The 22,712-nt window shown below is 43.2% G+C and overlaps 1 protein-coding gene across 4 annotated transcripts in view; it reads left to right on the top strand.

The window, feature by feature from the left end:
• The window catches only part of LOC117764416 (synaptotagmin-2-like), a 53,351-nt gene extending 32,004 nt beyond the window's left edge, over positions 1 to 21,347 (top strand). For 3 of the 4 annotated variants that reach the window (XM_034590174.1, XM_034590173.1, XM_034590175.1), the window contains 8 exons: positions 9,480 to 9,695; positions 10,070 to 10,230; positions 14,934 to 15,071; positions 15,474 to 15,641; positions 16,089 to 16,256; positions 17,040 to 17,157; positions 17,502 to 17,635; positions 18,490 to 18,947. In XM_034590174.1, the coding sequence (XP_034446065.1) occupies positions 9,500 to 9,695; positions 10,070 to 10,230; positions 14,934 to 15,071; positions 15,474 to 15,641; positions 16,089 to 16,256; positions 17,040 to 17,157; positions 17,502 to 17,635; positions 18,490 to 18,705 (1,299 nt within the window). In that variant the 5' untranslated portion in view covers positions 9,480 to 9,499 and the 3' untranslated portion in view covers positions 18,706 to 18,947. Of the gene's footprint in view, positions 1 to 9,479; positions 9,696 to 10,069; positions 10,231 to 14,933; positions 15,072 to 15,473; positions 15,642 to 16,088; positions 16,257 to 17,039; positions 17,158 to 17,501; positions 17,636 to 18,489 lie in introns of all 4 variants that reach the window. The other variant, XM_034590176.1, reaches the window with a different exon arrangement.
• Positions 21,348 to 22,712: the final 1,365 nt, after the last annotated feature.

The raw sequence follows: 22,712 nt of genomic DNA, 5'->3' as shown, positions 1-22,712 counted from the left end.
TCTCACCTCTTTGCTTTATGCTGGAGGGGGAGTGGTGATGGTCATAGAGAGCACAACACACAGCAGGGTAACACTGTGGAGAATGAGTGAAATGATTTTCACCGTGTTTCATCATACTGGGGCTGTTTTGTGTAATGGCTACGATGCCACAGAGATTGTCTGTATCGAGAGTTACACATGAGTAGTTAATTTAAAAGGATAGTTTGGGGAATACGCTTCTGACAAGTTCCGCACTTTTCAGAAATGAAGCCAAAATATCCCGGACTACCTAAACTGACTGAAACCATTATTGAGAAAGATTTATTTTGAGTGTTTTGACTTTGCAGTTTGGTCCATCTCCCGTCCACTAACATGGAGGAGAAGGAGGAGTTTATGACCTATACTGCAGCCAATTGACACACTTTGGCTTCACTTTTGGGGGGGGGGGGGGGCATGTCGTCCATCTTTATACATACTATGGTCTGTTCAGTAAATCTGCAGCCAGTTAGCTTAGCTTAGCATGAAACAGGAGGCAGCAGCTAGCCTGGCTATGTCCAATTGTAACACAACAATATAACACAAGATATAAAAACACATCTTCTTTGTTTGTTTAATCAATTAAAAAAAAAGTCTGTTTCCGCACCCCTCAAAAAAAGAGATGTAGTTTTCACATGTCAGCTCATTTACAGATCACACAAATAAGAGGAAACTCGCGATCTTTAGCGGAGTATTACAGCTTAATACAAAATAGACAGAAAAGAAATCATTGTAGATCTTCTCCTCTGACACTTATCCAGAACGTGAAAGAGTGTTCCCTGTAATTTCATACTATTCCTTTAATACAGTTATAATGGAAGCTATTGATTTTCTAACTTGAAAAAGAGATTTCACAGCCTCACTCTCTATATCATTTTCTTTTTGAAATAAGATTGTCGGCGCGGCCTATCTGCATTGCCGCAGAAGCCCTCACCCCTTTTTACATTTTCTCCTCACAGCCTTACATGCAGATTGGGTCACTATCTCTGTGACAGAATGATTAATCGACCTATCAGGGGACGGGGAAAGAGGTTGAGCTGAGGGGGGGGGGGGATGTATGGCAACTGGCTGTAAACGATCCTGCAGCTGCTCGTTCAGCATTCAAACCTCTGTGCCTCCTTTCTCAAGGATCCCTCCTGATAATAGCTGAGTCACATTCAGCTGCAGGTGAGAATAAGCATTCTTTTATCTACAGCAGCAGGTTTGTAAATGAGCCTCTCCGGAACGCCCTTCGGGTCAGCACACAATGAGATGTATGAGGGAGAGGCTTCTCTCTAATTGTCCTCAGTGAGATGATGTGCGAGGCACCTGCTTGACATCCTTATCTCGGCCGCTGCTCTCACATCAGCAGTGACACCAGCAGGATTTCCTGATGCACTTTGCGTTTTTTGTTGACGTGAAAAGTGTAATTGCCACGTTGACGTCTCTGACTGACGCTTGTGGATTCTCTTATTGTTTGTGTTTGCATTCAGAGCATGTCGTCCTGATGTTAAACACACGGGTCTGTAAATGTCCTGCTCTGGACTGATGCATAAGCAGTTCTGCTGACTGTGTTGCAGATCAGTTGTCGAGTGAATGTGTAAATGTCACGCTGTTGTTTTATTGGTGCAGAGTAAAGTTTATCGCAAAGGTGCTGCCTGGGAAAAAATACAGATGTCATCAGTTCACCTCAGGAAGAAAATACCAGTGATTTGTTTTTGAGGAAAATCGGAGGAAGTAAACTTTGAAGGTAAAGGGTTTTCAGACAAGTATTGAAGGCTGGATATTATCCTGAAATTCGCCAAAGGGGCTTTATGTGAGAACGCAAATGTCTAAGTTAGTTGATTCTGACTTTTTCTGGATTTTTTTGTAAAATGTCTGTAAAATGTCTGGGTGAGTTCATGTGAGAATACAGCAGGAACATTTCCAGAAACTGGAAGAATACAAATTTATCAGGATGAAAAAGGGGAGAAGACGCCAACAAAGATATAAACAATATAAACAAGACGAAGAGATTCTAGAGCTTTTGACCTTAAGGGCTCACATCAGCAAAAACAGAAGTTACTTTACAGAGATCTGCACGTTATTACTGAACAATTACTGTGTTACATTACTCTCTTAAATCTTATTACAGGATGTGGTAGGTTGTTGGTTTGGCGTCGATTCTAACATTCTTTAAGTTTTACCGTACCGCAGTAGCAGGCTACAATTACCTGTGGTTGGCCGGATGTGCGTCACTGAAAAAACAAAGCAGAGGAGCTCATTAATAATGAGTCACACACAAAATGCCCCATTTCTGCTCGAGCTCCAGAGAGAACAATGAGAGGGGAGCCGTAGAACAGTTTTGAGATGGATTCGGTACAAACACATCTAATTATAACTGTATAAAGTGTGAACTCTAGAACCTGTAACACTGAAGTCAGTGGCTCGCTCCTCGAGTTTAACGTTTTAATCACTGTTAAGTAAACTGGCACCAGCCCTCAGATGCCTGGCACGCTGCCTCTGATGTATTGTGGCAGGAGATTCGAAGCCTCTTGGTCAAGGGCTTCAGAATCTGGCTCTGGTGCCGCAACACTCTGCAGCGTGTTCTGTGGTTTTTTGCGTTTGCCAAAGCTTTTGTCAGTCTCCTGGCTCTCGACCACAAAATGACAAAAGATGGGAGTGTTTTGCAGCTACATTAGGCTACCTTAGCAGAAATCCATCTCTGACACACTTAGCATTTATCCGGCTGTGCATGATGCCGCCTGAAGTCTTTTTCTTCTGCAGGACTGAACTCTGACTCTGGGTGCAAGTGATGAATGAGAGATACGCTGCTGCACGGCGTCTCGTCAGCAACAGAGAGATGCAACTAGAGGCAGCGACAGCGACTGCAATGAGAAGGAAGTGATGCATCTCTGCTGAATATTCTGATACATTCAGATAAAGAACACAGAGCATTTTTGAAAAGTTGTATCAGTTTTGAGCTCATTTTCTGAATAAAAGTAGGAATAATAATTGCTGCATTTCTATCATAATATAGTATTATTCTTATTACTCGTACTCGTAGGTTCCGATCAGACCTGGTCCCACGCAGTATCTCATACTTCAGCGGTAAATAACACGCAATGCAGCCATCACTATCCCACATGTAATCCTATTAAGACTTGGCCAAAATGAGACTATTATGACTGTGGGGGGCCCCAAGTCCATTTCAGCAGGCGTGAATTACCGTGGAGTAGCACGAGTTCAGGGACAAAGCTGCACATTATCTCTAATTGAAACAACTCCACCATCTCAGCCCAGCGTCCTGACTCCGGTAATGCTCTGTCTGATGGATCCAATGAAATACTATGTCCCTCGTTCTCTTAATGTTGCCGAGTATTTCAGCTGAAATCGAGTCCAGACGGGTCAGAGGTCAGCCGTGACTCAGACGGAGCCGAGCCAATATTCTCCCCCATGTTCGAGTGTGTGTATCTTATAAATTCGAGATGCATGTGATGCCTCTGAACAATTAGCCTGTAAATGATATCCTCGCCGGCTTATGCAACTTGGCTCGTGCCTAAAATAGCTCAATGGGATGCAGATGAAATGAAAGAGTCACTGCGCATGAGGAGTATAAATACAAAATTAGAGCACACATGCATATGTAACTTCTCAGAGAGAGATAATCTGCCTCGCTGTGAAAGAAATACTCGTTTTTCGGCCCGAATCTGAAATGATCCAATCAGGACTCTCTCTAGTACTTCTTGAACATTTAAAAAAAACCATCCATCCCACTGTGATGTAGCAATCACATTATAGACTTGGAGGAAATGAAGCTGCACAGCTAGTTCAGCTGGAGGCCAAGAGCTCCAGCCACCCACGCTTCACCCGTTATGTCACAGATGGTAGGGGTCTCAGTTGGGGGCGGAGTGATTTCACCGGGGTCACATTATTCTACGTTGCTCAGATTGCTTCGTGTCTTTGAGGGCCCCCGGTCGCCTGGTGGCCTGTGACCAATGAGTAGCCGTTGCTGTTGTCACGCATTGAATACAACAACCTTTTCACTGTGCCCTAATATTCAATACTTAATTTGTCGCCCCAGTGCTCCTGACTGTTGCCCTCGAGCTGCGGTCGACCCCCCCCCCCCCCACTCCCACCCCCATAGCCTGTTTGCTCTCCGTTTACAGACGCCATTTTGAATCTTTATTGTTAAGACGTTTGTGAGCCCTCAACCATGTGCTGCATTTAAAAATGGCTGAAAATTATTATGTTCCACTTTAAACACACACACGTTTAAACACGCAAACACACGTGTAGACTGTCCACTGGCAGGCAGCTGTGTGAACTAGTGTAGGAGGCAAGTTGTCAAGGCTGGTGGGGGGTGGGGGGGGGGGGAATAAAGGACATGGCTGTCTGGCTGTAGTTCGTTAATTAATTGCTGTTCAGGGCACTTGTTGTGTTGTAATGAAGCAGCTGCATGACTCCAGCTCACTCTCCTTAGGTTGTTTTTCTCTTGGATCCCAGACCGGCTGCTAATAAGCCCTTAATAAACACAATATCACCACAAATGGCGGCAGCTCCTCCTCAGGCCGGGGTTTCCCTTCACTGGGGCTGGGATGTCACGCTCTGTGGTCAGTGAGCCGACACACACACGCATGACGTCAAACGAGGAGAGGACATCTCTCAGACGTGTGTTTACGTGCGAGAGCGATCATTATTATCATTAATATAATTTGACAGGAGTCGGGTAATTAATTAAGAGCATGTAGCCCGTGGGCATATTTGAGTGTTTCTCTAATGATGATCAAGACAACATATGATGTGATAATCCATGGGTGTGCATTTTTTATTTAAAGTGTTCCCCCTTACTTTTCTTTCTTTATAGTAATAAATCTCTGCATTGTGTTAAACAAATGCAGTTCAGCACCTTGACTGTGCAGCAAAGAGCAAACCCCATAGCTAAGGGGGGGGGGAGATGAAAGGTAATGTGGAGCCCAGCTGGGGACCTTTGTTGGATCTCGTTCCCCTTCAGCTCTCCATTGTGTGGAAGAAAAGCACAAAAATATCTGAAAACACAAAAGAAGTCGTATGAAAAGCAACAAAAACATTCTACATTCAAGAACCACGTTAAAAGTTATCATCACCTACTGATGCTACCGATAAATTCTTTGCTACAAATCACAAAGAGGAAGGTGAAGATAAGCAAAAGCTGTTATAGGGGAGGATTTGGGTCTTTAGGAAGAAGTCCCTGAAATTACCTGATGCAATATTTTCCCTTCCATTGCATTGCATCCATCCCTTATCTGCACGGCTTTTCCTTTGAGGGGGAGCTGGAGCCAATCCCAGCTGACATTGGGTGATAGGCAGGGTAAACTCAGGACAAGTCTATCACAGGGCTCATGTATAAACCAACAACATTTCACCCTCACACTCACACCTACAGGCAATTTACAGTCTCCAGTTAACCTAGCCTGCAAATGTTTGGACTGTGGAAGGAAACCAGCGTATCCACAGTAAACCCAACCCTAACCCTGAACCTTCTTACTTGAGATGACAGTGCTAACCACTGCTTCACATTGCAATGAGCAGGTTTTTTTCTGATTCTCTTTATATCAATTCATTGTTTTTTCAACCTAACAGATAAGTACATAATCACAACAACAAAAGCCATTTGAACCCTTCATGTGTTTGATAAATAAAACAAGCATTATTCAATATCCTCTCCACGTTTCAACTGATTCCTATTTTTCACAAATATTCAATCTGTCCGTCTCCCCCTTCATGTCTCTTCATGGCCGTCAGAGTTTAAGAGACATATTTAACGACAGTAGATTTTCAGTAAATCTGACGCGTTAGTACGAGGGGGGTTTCTGTTCCCATTTTGTTTGTGCAAAGATAAAAGTGCTTGATGCTCATCCAACTCGGAGCAGTGTGTCTAGTGATAAGCGGCGGACTACGACCGTCCCCGCTCCGCTCTGGGCAATGGAGCTGAGCCATTTTGTTTTAGCAAATTATGATGACTCAAACACTAACAAAATGAGACTCACATTGGGAGACGGGGGGTTCAAAACTCCCACAGATCTCAGTCAATCGACTATTATGTGAAATGAATATTGTATAATAAGTAGATTTTTAACTCTTATTCATCCAAGGAAGGTTTTCCGGAGCATCAACGCTCTTGTTTCAGCAAATGTCCACTTGTGCACTTAAGACAATTACACACATTCACACCTAATAGCTTCTGAACAAAACCACAGTGAGTCTGATCTATTAGCCGCTGTGCAGCTCCACTGGAGCAGATGGAGGTTAAGAGCCTTGCTCAAGGGTATCTGAGTGGTGGTAATCAGCAAGGGCCAAGCTCTATTACTTCCTCTTCCAGATTTAACCACCAACCTCCCAGTTAAAATCCAGGAACAAAACAGGGAATCTGACTGGGAGGTTGATGATTCAGTCCCTGAACCAACAGATTCAACTTTCTTACCTTTATTGCAAGTTCTTTGTCTTATATTTTATAAGCTCTGAGAGTGAAAAGTGCTTCTATATTGTGTATATCTAGTTATTTATGAATATGCATGTTTGTGTCTCTCTGATTTTAGCAGTGCAAGCATTAAGTTTCAAAAGATGGAAATGTTGGACATGCAGTCAGTCTGCACCACTTTCCAAAATGACACATGAATCTGGCTTTATGGCAGCACTATGAAGACCATGTGGCCTGCGCAGTAGATCAGACTTCATTACCTCTTTGCCTTTTTAAACTAAACTAAAGAGTTAAACTCTGTCCCATTTAAGAAACTACACAAAATATGTCTTCCATTGACGGCTAGCAGCTAAAATACCTTTTGAATACCTTGTTAATATGCTCTGAAGGTGTAGAACTACATTTTTTAAAAAGCAGTTAACATAGTTGCTTTGTCAGGAGTGAGCCCTGAGAGCTTACCAGGAAGCAGGACTAATGTCCGTAATAAAACAATACTGCAGGTCTGTGTCCTCTCTGTCCGTCCTCACCCTCAGAGTGGAGGAGATAAAACGTTGGAGCCCATATCCATGAATGTTAATTTAATTGGTCTGGCTTCTCCCGATGTGAGGGACAAACAGGGCGAAACGCACATAAACCTCGAATGTACGCGGAGGCTTTCAGCACCGTCACAGTATCTACAGTAATGTGCAGCACAGAGCGGAGACAGTGGGGCCGGGGATTGCTCTTTTATTGAGTGTGAGTCATTTTCTCAATAACCCGAATAAAGCACGTACATTAGCTCAGTTCACATCTCAGAATGTGATCATAAGGATGTTGGTCATTTGCAACATCCGCCTACATAACAGCAGCGAGTTATTTAAATATACATATATTACAAGATATTACGAGCTGGTCCTGCCCCCTGAATAATAAAAGTGTACCCTTCTCGCTGTCAGTCTTAATTTAGATTGTTAATATGTGACACTAAATAGCTTTGGCAGCAACTTGGAACATTGAATGTGGGGAAATGTCTCTATTTTTTTTTACCCTGACTTTAATAAAAACCGGTGGCAGTAGAAGTCTCTTGTTGTTATGCTCGTCGTGCTTTTCTACTTTTCTGAATCGAGGTCTCACCCGATCACTCATCGCTCCGTTGGCAGGCTCCACTTGTTACGCTGTGATTTCTGGGGCCGATAGGAGCTCTGATTGAACGTCCACTCGGCCCTGTGGAGGAAACACTGTTCACTGGGAAAAAGGCTGTTAGTCGTTTGTAGTGTTTATTTCTCCACTTAAACAACCCCCCCCCCCCCTCAGGCATTGTCTCAGCTACGTATCGAGCAGCGTCCAGACAAAACAAAGGTGTGATGAATCGATGACTGATGGTTATTCCCTCATAATCATTGTCGGTAACTCATCTGAATTCATTGTCCGCTGACCTCACGACCCTGTGAAATATGGTTGAAACACAGTAAAATGGCAGACTGCGGTGGAGACTGCGGTTCGCTGTGATCAATCATTCTTATAAAATGAATTCTTGGTGCACTTCCTCAGTGGAAATGGATTGGATGTTACCAAAGGTTCCGACCTTTCATGAGTCATGGGAATAAAAGAGATTTATCATAAGTTTCTGAACATTCATCACAGTTGTTTTGGTCAAGTGTAAAGAGCTGGTTTATGAGATTAGAGAAAGAGTCCAATGTATCAATTAACCTGATTTACTTAAACCCCCCAGTTTCATCAAATTAGATCCAGTTCTTTAACCAGTTCTTAGAAACTCAGACCCACATGTGCACCCGTTTTTAGTAAAATAATCGAAATGTGTGTTTTACAGTTATTACGGATATTGTATTTGTCTTTTTCTCTTTTTCCTGACACTTTCTTACTATTGCCTCTTCATCCTCTCTTTCCTATAGAACATGACTCGTCCACTGGTGATGTAATGGTTCACTTGTTAAAAACCTGCTTTGCTCTTTTGGTTTCAGCTGGGAACCAACTTTTAAATTCCAAACTAATTTATTCCTGTTTAAATTCCTGAATGGAATACACACTTTTCTGTGGGCCTCACTACTGCAAACGAACAGCAGAACAAACTAGATTAACACTGAGTAATCTGGGGGGAATTTGAAATTCTATACTCTCTTTTAATTGCATTTAGTTTTTTTGATGTTCTCTCGAATCGCTGGAGAATAAATTGATTAAGATTTTTCTGCGACTGAACATAATTCCCTTGAATTTGCGACTTCTTGAATTATACAGCCATCACTTTCCTGAAGGGACTCAAAACACCTCAGTGGCAAATGTGGGAAAACCAGTTTGTGTCCGTTTGTGTCCGACTGTGTTTTTCTCTTGCGGCAGATGTTGAAGAAAACAATAGTGGCTTCTTCTTTCTCATCAGTGTCACCAGAGGCAGAGAATATATTCCCGAATTTGTTCACGGTGCAGAAGGCTGACACGTGTCACGCTGGTGCTCCTAATTACATTTATTTGTCAGATGCTTTCGCCCCGAGCGACATCCATTTTTGTCCCATTCATACCGTTTCAAAGAGCAACGCGGGGTTCAGTGTTTTCCTCAGTGACGTAGGAGCCTGTGATCAAACCACCGGTCGTCCAACAGCTGTCCCTCTGTCCACCACCTGAGCTACAGCCCCCGTTTGATCCCTTTTCATAACTTACACAAGAATGAGATGACGCAGAGTTGAGTGTCTCTGATCAGTGTTTGATTCAGACGTCAGCCTTAAAACCACTCCAACCGTAACAGGTGGCGTTTTGCAAGTGCGCCACAAATCACTCTCTCATTTGATTGTTTTCTTTATGCCTCGTTATGAATGTCAAACTCGTCGTGGTGCTGCATTTGTCCATGACATGTTTTGGCCTGTGTGTCATTTTTCTCTTTCAAATGAGCCTGGAAACATTGAAATTGGCTGAATGAATCAAGCCTGTAATGAGCTACTGTCAATATATTCCACACAAGTGGGGTATAATGTGCGAGTGGAGGAGAAGTGGCACTAATGGCTGGATGACTTCAGGTTTTTCAAGCAGTGTTTTGCTTGTTTGTGCTGTTTTTCAGGGGCCGTGCGTGCAGCCTAAATGACGAAGTTCAACTTGTTCAGGCATCAGACATCACCCATGGTCGCTGCTAAGCCAACGGGGGCCAGTGCCTTGACTGTGACCCCAGCCCCCGTCGCATCAGTCTCTAGCGACAACTCCACCGAACCGATCGACAAGAACGACGCCTTCGACGAGATCAAAAACAAGTTCCTGAATGAAATCGACAAGATCCCACGTGAGTGCCGGACCAAACGCCAAAACTGTTTTCCGATCAACCAACTCTTCATCGATGTGGCTCCTGAGCAATGATTTGGGAATTAGATTTTCTCCCTTGCTGCAGGCGTTGGCGGCCTCATAATGTCTTTATTCAGTATTGATCACTGGCTGCCCTTCCTAATGGCAGAGAAATCTAATTTTCACCCAATCTAATTGCTAACCCAGCACCTCTCTTACTAAATATATTTGTCCCAGGACATGACATGGAGCAGGCTAAATGATCGGTTGGTCAAATGTCAAAGTATTTTGCTTCTTCTCCTTGTGGGTGTGAACGATGCCGTCTATACATTGATCTGTATGCGCCCCCCCCCCCCCCCCCCCCCCTTTCCACAGTGCCATCCTGGGCCATCATCGCCATCGCCGTGGTCGCTGCTCTACTCATCCTAACGTGCTGCTTCTGCATCATCAAGAAATGCTGTTGCAAGAAGAAGAAGAACAAGAAGGGCAAGAAGGGGAAGGGTGACATGGGAATGAAGAACCTGAAAGGCGGAGAGGTATGTTTCACAGCAGGAGGTCGTGTCACGGCAGAGAGAGCTTACGCCCACGCAGTAAACAAAGCGAAGCAACATTAGCCCGTATATGAGCCCGTGATGTAACAGCTGTGGGACACACAGAATAGCTTTTCCCCAGAATTGAAAGGAAACATGAATGTAGAGATAAATTTGGCTCAGATGTAACTAGATGGGCGCTCTACCTCTGCTAAAAGCTAATTTACCATCTTGCCATGTCAAAGCAGCGTTTCCCATTAATTTATCTACACTGTGGTGGCCCGTCATATTCTAATTTGTCACGCCACAGTTTTATAATGAACAAAAATATTTTTATACTAAAGTGAGCACCGCTATTTTCAGCTCTTTGTGCTCACTCGCGCTATCATCCATGAAGTTTTTACCGTCCACGCAGACAGTCAGACCTCATAGTTCCAGCTGAAGTTGTGCCTGCAGGTGGCATGTGATGCAGTTTTCTCTCTCATGAGATCACTCTTTAGTCTGTCATTTAAAATATCTGTTGCATGTGAGAGCGACTTTCCTACGTACAAGTGCACCCCTGCTACAGCTATAGACTATAATAACTCTGTGGGAAACGCAGCAAAGAAAGTGAACAAAAATAAATCCTGGATCCGCCCTTATATTTGGGTCTGCACCAATATTTATTGGCTACTTGCTCGTACCATGTCCCACCCCTCCACAGAGTTCCATGGAAATAGGTTAAATAGTTTTTCAGAATCCAGCTAACTACCAAACAAACGCTCATGTAAACATTTCCTCTTTGACGGAGGCAACGAGCAGCATTTTAGATCCGTCATCCTCATGTTACACGTTTTAGTCGAGTCACATAGAGAAATGATAATTTTCATATCACTGGCACAGACTGTTTAACCTTTTAATGTCTCTCTAACCGAATCAAGTCTGTTCCCCGCAGGTATTAATTACATTCTTTATCCACCATGATTATGTTTTATATCTCTCTTCTTCTTCTTCTTCTGTTTTTTTTTTTTTTGTTATGTGATGTATTTGTCATGAATGTTATTGTTGCTATTTCTGTCAATTGTGCTTTTTGGGATTTGAGTGGAAAATGACAGGACTCTTATCGGTTCAGCCCAACCATGACTTTCTTCCCCCCCCCCCTCGCAGTCATTAAAGAGTAATTATGAAAATTAGCAGTTGGAACAATGGTGTTGTTTTGGGCCCGTAATTATTATTTTTTTCTTCACACGTGTGATTGATGATTTGACAAAGTACAATGCGGCTACATCTAAAACTGGAGTTGTTTTTTTTTTTTTAAACCCATCGGCCCTGCCGCACAAGATACGATTGTGCTAATGAGGAGGCGCCGCTGTCTGTCATTTTCCACGCTCCCTCCAGTGTAGCTGACTGCATTTGCTGTGATTACCCTGCTTTGGTGTCTGCTGTGAGTTCAATCTCTTCCTTTGTCTCTGCTCTCCTCCTTCCTGCTTTGTGTCTTATGTGTGCTCCGTGTATCTTGACTGTGGTGGACTTCTCTGCCTACGGTAGGTCTGATGGCACGCGGCACCCCTCTCTGGCCGCACTGTGTAAGCACAGACCAGGGCAGGGGGGGAGTGGTGGTGGTGGGGGGGAGGGGGGGCTGGGCTGGGCTTGGAGGGTTTGGATTGCAGTGATGATGATGATGATGATGATGATGACAATGAGTTGCTATGGCTTCCTTAGTTTTTTGCAAGCTTAGGTGCTGCGGGTGCTTGAGGAATCTTATGGGAGCGTTTAAGCTGCTTCGCTAAACCCACTGAACTGATATGCCGCACCAACTGCTATGTCTTGATTATCCAGAGATTGCAAATGTTTTTAAACAGACAGCGACCTGTTTAAGTGTCTATGGTTTGAAGTGAACATGAAACTCATCCTACGGTTGAGCCTTTGAATGACGAGTGCACTCAGCAACTCACTAGAGATCACTAACATGCATGTGCAAGGGGTAAGCTGGATATTTGTCAAAAAAATAAAATAGCTGAAACGTAATGTAACTGAGAGCTTTGGGCACGTTTCCCCCCACGACCGGCCTCAAAAAGCTGAGATCTCACAAACGACTCCTCTCCTGATAATCACATTGACTCGCGTCTGAAATTCACACGCCGTGCAAAACACGCTCCGAGTTCCTACCACAGTTAAAGCTGTTTGAATCCATTGACAAAGACCAGCATATGCCCTTGCAGTAGGTACCATTGAATGGCCACAACTTGACTTGAGAGTAACTTTCCTGGATGACCCATGCTGCTGACATACGAGGTGACAGTTATTGACACCCCCTCTCTCTCCCTTGAAGCACCGTGGGTCTCACTGAGGAGAAATGGTGGGCCGGGATGTTTGCCCACATTCAAACATTAAAGCTAAGATCAACCGACATATTTCACTTGATAAAAACCTCAGTGCCGAGCTTGCAACTCACCCCACTGAGGTGACCACCGGGCATCCATTCAGACGCACCACGTCTTTGTCTTTGAACCCCCACCGGAAGTTTGAAAAACAACTGGAAATTCTCAATGTAGCATGATCCCTCCATGGATGTGAACATTTCACTCAGAACACATGTGCAGACATTTGGGGCCTGACACACACAAAAAAACAAGTGTCACAGAGGTAAAAAAAAACAAAACAACAAAACTTTTATCTTCATAAACGACGATGAGGTAATTCATTTACATTCTCCATCAGAGAGAAACGTGGATCCTGCATTGTGTGGCCTGGCATGCTTGAATGAAAAGCCTTTACCACAATAAAGATGGAGAATGCCACGTGTAAGGAATATTGTGTGAGAATGAGTGTGTGAGAGAGAGAGAGAGAGAGATATTTTAAGCATGCACGAGAGAGCTTGCATGTAAGCAAATGAGAGTGTGTGTATATCTGTCGTGTATGGTACAGTATGGTGTGTGTGATGGTGTGTGTTTTATCTGTGTGTGCGTGCGTGCATGCTTGTGTGTATATGTATGTGTGTTTGTGTGTGCGTGTGTGTGCGCCCTGTTCCTCTTCCAGCTCATCAGTGAGTAGCTGGACCCTCCAGTCTTACGAAGACATCCGTGTTTTTTCAAGAAGACAGCCATAGGAAAGTAGGCCATACTGAGAGACCACGCAGCTTCACACAGTGTCCGAAATGAGATTTTACTTTAATATTTACATCTGAGCAAAAAATCACCCCCGCGCTCCATTAGTCATGACCGCCTCTGAAGAGGTCGCTGGGTGTAACGTAAAAGCAAGATGGACGATGAGAGAGGACACGATTCACCTTCCTCATCACACCCCAGTTAACTCAGTCACTACACTGCTGAACTTTGTTAAGATAATACATATATTTTTTAATTTATTCTTTTATTTCATCTTTATTTAATCATTGAGATTTTTAATCGCTTTCAAGAGATAAATAAATACACAAATAAAAGCAACACAACACGGATTTGAGATATTATAAAGCCAGAGTACAATAAGCAGCACTTCCAGGGTAAATACGCTGATGAGTGTTCGGTACGTCAGGAGGAGAGAAACAGCAAACATGTCATGTTGGCTTGAAGTAAACCTGTTTGTCCAACAGCTTGTGTTGCTGCAGGAATCATTACCTTTCCGTTTAAACAAAGTGTGAGAGCGTTTCAAGTGTCAGGAATCAACTGCGTCAGCGGTTTGATTGAATCCCGTCGTCAGCGCTCCGTCCTTCACTCAGTGAGGACGCCGTGCTCCCTGCGACGGCCTGTACCGGAAATCTGCTGTACACGGGGAGGACAAAATACCAAGAACACCTTTCACTATAGTGCAATTATAAACTGCAGCTCTGTAATAGATGAGGGTTTAGCTTTCTGGGGCTTTTTGGGAATAATATCCCATAATAATAATAATATCCTTCAGCCTGTTTACGTGTGACTTTGGCTCATCCGTGCTGATGCAGCTTTCCTCTGTGTGGGACACGTCCTCACGACTTTTTAAAAGACTTTGCAGACAACTTAACGTGACTCATTAGGGGTGAGTCATACTTTGTGGATTTGTGTTGCTGCCTTTTTTGCAACAGTGAATTCCCTCAGTTTCCTATTTTAATGCTGTAATTTCACAATTAATGGCAGCTACACAAGTGAGTCGCGTTAATGTGGAAAAAGCAATTCCCGGTGATAAAAGCTTAGTATCATCATTTTTATAATTGGATCGCATTAGATTGCATTTCATTGTAAGGTGTTCCTGACTTTTTCTGTCCTCCTCCTGTAAACTGACTGTTTTCTGTGTTGTTCTTCTCTCTCTCTCTCTCTCTCAGTCTGTCTCTCTCTGTCTCTGCACTCTTTGCACAGTAACAGGCGTCTTTTGAAATCACGTTTCTACAAGATCTTTGTCGTCCAGGAGAAAATCCCCTGCCTCTGATTTTAATCCGATTACAACAGACATGTAATGATCATGGTTAAAAAATTTAATAAAAGGAAAAACAGCAAATGGTGTCACCCAAGAAATAGTGAAATCAAGTCAGGTTGCAACTGTGGTCATTGATGAGCAGATTGCACTAGTAACAGCGGTGTGAGCGGGGGGTAAGTGGCAGGTAGGTGCTGTGACTAACCTGACTGCTGATGCCCTGAGGTTTGGTGTTCAGCACGACCGCCGCCTCAGAACCGTCCTCTCACGCCTCCCTCTGCCACCTGCCTCCCCCCCACCCCCCCCCCCCCCCCCCCCCCCCCCCATCCCATCTGTCTGTGCAGAAACTACAGGATGACGATGAAGAGGAAGATGACGTGGAACCCGGGCTGACTGGGGACGAGAAAGAGGAGGAGGTGAAGGAGAAGGAGAAGCTGGGGAAGCTGCAGTACTCCATTGATTACGACTTCCAGGAGAACAAGGTAAGGACTCGGGTAGTTTGTCCCAGTGGTGGAGGAAGTACTCCAACATTTTACTACAGTATAAGTACAAATAAATAGACATTGAGTGAGAGGCGGGGTCTACTGTTGATGTAAAAGTACCACATTAACATTTTCCTTGAGTAAAAGTAAGTAAGTACTTGCTTTTAGATATACTTTAAGTATTCAAAGTAAAAGTACTTGCTGAGTGTAGCCTCCCTAATGCAACGGTCTAACTGCTTTGTTTTTCATTTTCTTCTGAGAATGAAATGCATTTCTGTGCCTCTTTCCCTGGTTCCACCTTTTCCTCGGACTTCACTTCAGATTTAGTAGTAGTGTGAGCTTAGGAAGGGTTCCCAGTGAAGTGAGAGGTAATAACACACTTCCTCCTCGCTCCCTCCTCAGCTGACTGTGGGAATCCTGCAAGCCGCCGACCTCCTCTCCATGGACAGCGGCGGCACCTCTGACCCCTACGTCAAGGTCTTCGTCCTCCCTGATAAGAAGAAGAAGTACGACACAAAGGTCCACAAGAAAACACTCAACCCCGTCTTCAATGAGACCTTCGTCTTCAAGGTAAGCCGAGGCGCCGTGTGGTCGCCCTTTACTTATTACTTATTGAAACAACATGTCCGTCTTTCTGTTTAACGGGCAGACGGGTCTTGTAAAAGGTGAACAGCTCCTCCTCTCTTTTGCTCTTTAGCTGAGTTTCTGGCCGGCAGTGATAAAAAGCAGCAGACGTAGTGAAGGTGTCTGACAAGGAGAGTGTGGTGGAGAATCGAATTAAAGGAGAGGGCCACCTCCGGTGCACCCGGCCTGCTGACACAGCTTTATAAAAAGAAAAGAAACAATTCAAATGGCTTCACCTTGTCAAAGTCAGGCCGGTTCTGCTGAAGCAGCAGGTTATTAAGTCAGGCCATAGGAGCTCCAGGCCAAAGTCACAACCCATTTTGTTTTATGTTTAAAATCTGGCTGACTTTAGAAATGTGTGAATGTAAATGCTCCCTGGTTACTGTCTTACAGATCCCATTCCAAGAGATGGGCGGGAAGTGTCTGGTCATGTCCGTCTTTGACTTTGATCGCTTCTCCAAACATGACGTCATCGGAGAGATTAAAATACCCATGAACAGCCTTGACCTGGCTAAGCCAATTGAGGTGTGGCGAGACCTGGACAGCGCAGATCAAGAAGAGGTAAGGGCGCCGCCGCCGCCGCCGCCGGTTTGTGGTCTCAGACACACGCAGCGGAGGGCGGAGAGAAAATCTGAACGTCACACACAGAAAACACTTTATTCTTTACGAAGCAACTTACTCACCTGATGACCTGGCCCAAAAAATAACCACGAGCACAAGGTGCCGACTTTGTCTGTTTAACAGTCAGGATGAAGGGTGGAGATCTTTTTGGGTTTGTAATTCTCACTAACTCTGCTTCCTCTGCAGTCAGGGAGTCTGTAGTTTGATGCTTTCACCATTACGCTGCCTCAGGGCATGAAAAACTGATTTTAATCGATGCAACCGCTGCCTCCCCAGGGTCACCTTAAAAATAAATCACTCACTTTTGAGTTTTTTTAGCTCACACACCAACTGGATGTGCTTAGAAAATAATTCCTGCTGCTTTTTCAAAAGTAAGTTTTGTCGTCTTGATCCAGGAATGATTCCCTGGGAAATTGGTAAAAATGTCAAAAAAATAATCCTTATCTCGTACTGCTGAACAAAGTCAAAAAAATAAAATGAAAATTCCGGATCAGTGCCAATATGTAATTCTTGTCGCACCCTTCCAAGTTTCGTGGAAATCCATTCTGTACTTTTTGCATAATCCTGTTGACAAACAGACAGACAGGGATGAAAACAAGCTCAGGTAATAAATGCAAAAAAAAAGGGACAGTTTGTGAATCTCTGATCGCACATCAGAGGAAAAGACATCTGCTCTGTGTCAGACGTCCTTTAACTTCCTCTCTCCTCCCCTCACCCCCACAGCCGGAGAAGCTGGGTGACATTTGCATCTCCCTGCGTTACGTCCCCACTGCTGGAAAACTCACCATCTGTATTCTGGAGGCTAAGAACCTGAAGAAGATGGACGTGGGCGGACTGTCAGGTGCTGAACACATCACAGAACCCAGCATCAAACATTACACTTCATTATCACATCCTCACACGTGACATTATTCCAGTGTTCCCAGTCTAACACAAGCAGGCACTTTAGTCACCTTAGCGTGGAACGTGGATGCTGGCGGCGTGACTGCAGCTCTGCTCACGTGCTGACGCTGCAGTACTCACCATGCAGCAACCTCCCCCCCACCCCCCGACCCCCCCGGCTTCAGTGCTGGCCCCATCTGTTGGTGCATTACAGCACTGCAGCCTGAACATGCACGTCACAGGGTTTTTTCTTTTCTTTTAGCTCAGCTCATCGTGCTCTTTGCCTTCTCTCTCCGTTTTCAGATCCCTACGTGAAAATCAACCTGCTGCAGAATGGAAAGAGGCTGAAGAAGAAGAAGACGACGGTGAAGAAGAACACTTTGAATCCGTACTACAACGAGTCCTTCAGCTTTGAGATTCCCATTGACCAAATGCAGGTGAGCACGTGGAATAATGCATCTGAGGAGGTCACCACAATATCCTACAGGGGGAGAGGTTCTGTTCAAGTGAGAGAACTAGTAAAAAAAACGTAACTTAAATAATTACTTAAAAAATGCAAATGTGGAAAATCAATGTGCCATATGAAGCAATGCCTGAATTACTATATGTGCATAAAAGAGAAAAGTTTAGACAAGAGATGATCTTTTTTTAGGTAAAGGTGAGGATATGAACACAATTCAATTCTTATTTAATATACAAAGAGGTTGTACCCTGCTGTAAATACTATAAATGGAGCAGATGCCATAATACAAAACATGATATACAACAATCGCCGAGGTTGTAGGACTATTTTAAAAGACAGCAATACTTAAATCAGAGTGTTCCTAATAAACTGGACACCGATTTTTGATAATTGATTTATTTATCCCACTAATGTCACGTAAGTTATTCAGCAAAAACTTTTTAGGCTGTAAATGTATAAAATATTCATATAAGAAACAGTGGACTATGCTTTATGATGCAGGCTTATTGATTTCCAATGTGCTTATTTTGGCAAATAAATCAAACATGCAAAACTAATTTATCAAATTCGATGCAACAATTAAAATCTTGCGTGTACATAGAGAGATAAGAAAGCAGGAGCCGAGACCCTGCTGGAGGCTGAATAAGTACAACTGGCACCAGCATCTGGCCACTTTGCACCAATCACTACAATTACTCCCTTGTTAAAAACATGGGTTCCCCCGTTTTCTGTGTCTATACTTTGGATGATTGTTATATCCATGTGTTAATTAGGACTTTCTCAACCCCCCCGTTTTAATGCTTTTCCTCCTCGTTTTTTCCCCCCAAGAAAATCCAAGCCGTGATCACCGTGCTGGATTACGACAAGATTGGCAAGAACGACGCCATCGGCAAGATCTGGGTGGGAAGCAAGTCCACGGGGGCCGGGCTCAAACACTGGTCCGACATGCTGGCCAACCCCCGTCGTCCCATCGCCCAGTGGCATCCGCTGCAGCCGGAGGAGGAGGTGGACGCTTCCCTCGCAGCCCTGACGGCCAAGAAGTAAACCCCACCAGACCACATCGTCCCCACCCACACCTCTCTTCCCCACGCATCCTCCCATCAGGCCCCACATATCAGTGTATATTCCAGAAGATCAACCCCCTTCCCCCCTCCTCCTCCTCCTCTCGACTTTACATCCACTCCCCCACCCTCCTCTTCCTCCTCCTCCTCCTCTCCCACTGCCACCTTTGAAAAGATCCATAGATACCATTCGACATGATGGGGAAATATAGTTTAAAAAAAATAGCATCATGTTATATTAGGTCGTGACAAAAGAAGACAAGTTATCAGGATGGACAGAGACTCCGTTGATTTCCTTTAAATCTATTTTTGTATTGGGGTTGTGGTTCCATTAATAAGAATACAGAGGAGACTATAAAGAACAGGTAGAGTGCTATACGGGAATCTGGTGATAGAGGGGATAAAACATAACGTTCACTCATAGTGTTCTTCTCAGCCCTTCCCTTTAGTGACACAGTTTGCTTAGAATAGCGCTTAATAATAAAATGCTTTATACTGCCATAGGACAGAGAAATAACACAAGCAGGTCCATTCCTTCGGTGTATCGTGCACCATGTTTCACACCTGCCAGTGATCATACTAGATGATTCTGTTAGTTTGAAGTACATTCCTAGAGCTGGGTAGCCAGTAGGGATAAGCACATATCCGGTTACCCACAAACACACTGCCGTTTTCGATTCGTTAACACGCCCACCCTTCGTCTCAGGAAAACTGAGAGGAAACTGAAGCTCCATGCCTTTTTTTCTAAACGGGTCGTTATTATTATTCTTATTCTTCGTATTATTGTTATTATTCTACTCCTCCACTTGACGGGAAAAGAAATGTCGGATTTTCAAAAACTTCCCTTTTTCTGTGACGTAAGGCTCATGACTAGTGCTAGTTTATCCATGAAATGGAATAAATCAGGGGAGAGGGAGGAAAGGATGGATTTTAAAAGAAAATAAGCGTGCGTGCGTGTGTGTGTGTGCGTGCATGCGTGCGCGTGTGTGTGTGTGTGTGTGTGTGTGTGTGTGTGTGTGTGTGTGTGTGTGTGTGTGTGTGTGTGTGTGTGCGAAAAGAGGCTGCGTCTGTCGTGTGAACAACAAAAAGCGAGGAAATATCAGAGCGGGTGCAACAGAGACTGATTCCAACCACCAAACGACATGATATTTACAGAGTGTCGATTACTGCCCGCAGTCCACCACCAACCACCCCACCCCCCCACCCTCCTCCTCCTCCCCCCAACGCCTCCGATTCTGTATCTCACTTGTTCAGTGCTACTGCCATTAGTCATGGACTTGACACAAGGGTTTTACTTCAAAGAAATCCCTATAACCGTCTTACAGTCATAAAGGAGACAAGCCTTCCAAGTAACAAAATAAGCAATTTTCAACTACCAGGGACGCCTTCCAGTCAGCGGTGTTGTTCTCTTCATTTCTCTCTTCTCCTCTTTTTTCCCTCTTTGTTTTTTGTCTTTTATTGATAAAGCTGTATTTATTTTTCCCATTTTATTCCTCAAGCACTTTAAAATCCAAATGTTACGTTTAAGTACCCTCAGAAACCAGAGCTTTAATTGTTTGTGTTAAGATTAGCTGGGTTTAAACAAAAACAACAAAAAAAAAGCGAGCGAGGGAGTGCGTTATATTTGCTTTTTTTGTTTTATGCCTCAGCTTTTTTTTATGTGTTTGCATATTGCGTTCCTCACTTGATTGAAAGGAAATGGTCTGGAAGAAGGCACTGATCCGTGTGTATTTGAATACACAGCTTACCAAACTGTCGAATTTAATTGCACTACTGGGTATTAATTCTGTTCTGTGATTGTGTAATTATTTTTTTATTTTTTTCTCGTGGTAAAATGTTGTGAGGTTTGAATTTTTCTGTGGCACAACAGACAGGTCTGCACATGGACCGGATCTAATGCTGCTCATCCACAGAATGTCATCGATTCATTTGGAAATTAATATTCCAACGTCCTGTGACAAAATCCAATTCCTGAAATAAATTGGCGAAAAAACCTAATTGGAAATTAAAAATCCTGCTGCTGGGACTCCAGAGAACCTCAATTAAAATCTGTGTGTGAGCACCAACAGCGAAAAACTATACGTGGACTGTAAAATAACAAAAATACATGTAAATCAAAAGCAGTCAACACCACTGTTTCCTTTTTATTAATTTAATGAATGTTGGCTCTTGTATCTTTCTCTCTGTTGGAAACTCTTTATGTTTTTATAACCAAACACAGACCATGGTCACGTTTCAGTTTTACTCGCCATCATCCTTCTTTCCTTTTCCGTTGATGAAGCAACACTAAAGAAAAGGCAACATGGAAGCAATCAAGCAAACCCATCGGTGTGTAGTTTTGCCTATATACATAGTTCATACACGTTGATACTGCATGTTTATACAAAAATACTGTACATAAGAGCATGTTTTAGAGACGAAGCAAAAATATCTCGTGTACGTAAGTGGGTGTCATTTGTCATTTTAATAACACGACGAAGGGGATTAAAAGAAAAAAAAAGATGCACTGTATATTTTCTAAATGAAACAAATGTGTATTTATTTTCCATGAGGGTCATTGGAGAGAATGTCATACAGTACAGCTATTACAGGACTATTACTAATAAGAACCTTTCCACGCCTGAAAAAAAAAAGCAAGTGTGTCGTCCAGTACCGTGTGTGAGTTCATGTAGGATGAAAATGTAGCCGCATGCTTGCTATCTAATTCCTTGTGATCAAAACCGCTTTTATTTTATTTTTTTATTTGATGCCATTTATCTTCCATATATATGTTTTCTTTCAGCTTTTATCTGAAGGCCACTGTTTGATTTATTTTTTTAAATGTCATTGCTGTTATTACTTTTTTTATATGTTTTGGATTTTTAATATTTGCAATCTGGGGTTGTCCAAGTCCATACGATTTTTCTAACAGCAGATTTGGCGATTTATGGTGTTTTTTTTTGTTGTTGTTTTTTTCAGAAATAACTACAGAGAAGAAGGTTGAATAATTCTGCAATCTGTAGGTGGATTGTAGGAGTTATTATTTGTGCCAGTACAAACCCAGAATCAAGTCTGTTGGATCATATCTTTATGTACAATTCATTTCCAGGGGCCAAAAAAAGATGAATAATCCCATTCCGGTGAACACAAACCACTTGGAATCCCTTCTTCTCTCCGTCTTTTCCTTTTTCTCTTCTTTTCTTTTTACCGTGTCTATTTAAACGACCTGAAAACCCTCCACGACTGTGTCTCTTTTACTGTGTTGATTATACAATAACGTGTACGTGTATTATACAAGATAAATGAATAAGATAAAAACTAAAGCCATAAAACTCAAGCACTAACTCTTTAGAGCTCAGCTGAGTAGCTGGAGTTTATTTAATAATGAAAAAGAAAAAAGAATATCTGACGTCTTTGTTTGTTTTTTGTTTTCCTCGGCCAGTGTTTCTCTCTTTTACATTCCGCTCAGAGGTCTTTGTTCATCGAGGGGGCGAACTCCACGTCACTGTACATACGTGAGCGTCGGGAACAGTTGTGACTTTAGTAGAGTGACTGTGTGTTTTTCTACTTTCAGAGCTGTTGATGTCCTTGTTTCATAGAGGTAGCTGATTTTACAGTATTGTGATTAGTAATGTATATGCCTTGTTTTGATAGTATGAATACTAGATACAATACCACTCCTCACTAATACTGCGAAAATGATATTATATATATATATATAAATACAAGAGTGTGTTCTATTCTTGGGCCGAGTGCAATTTATGAACCAGACTGGGTCGCTCTTTAAGTTTCTCTTCTGCCACTTCAGCAGCAGATTGTGCTCGTGACGACATGTACAGTTAAAAAAAACACTCCGCTGCTGACGTGATGCCACTTTGCAAACGTCTCAAACGATTAAGTGTCGAGTTCCGACGACATCGAAGCAAACGAGAGAGAAACTTGAACGAGTGTCGCTCCAGGTTTTAGGTCTGAATCCCTCCCATAGAACTATGCATTAAGTTATGATTTTCA

Source organism: Hippoglossus hippoglossus, chromosome 7 (assembly GCF_009819705.1).
Source record: "Hippoglossus hippoglossus isolate fHipHip1 chromosome 7, fHipHip1.pri, whole genome shotgun sequence".
Lineage (NCBI taxonomy): Eukaryota > Metazoa > Chordata > Actinopteri > Pleuronectiformes > Pleuronectidae > Hippoglossus > Hippoglossus hippoglossus.
The sequence above is the reverse complement of the archived record's forward strand: the minus strand, read 5'-3'. Positions and strand labels throughout refer to the sequence as shown.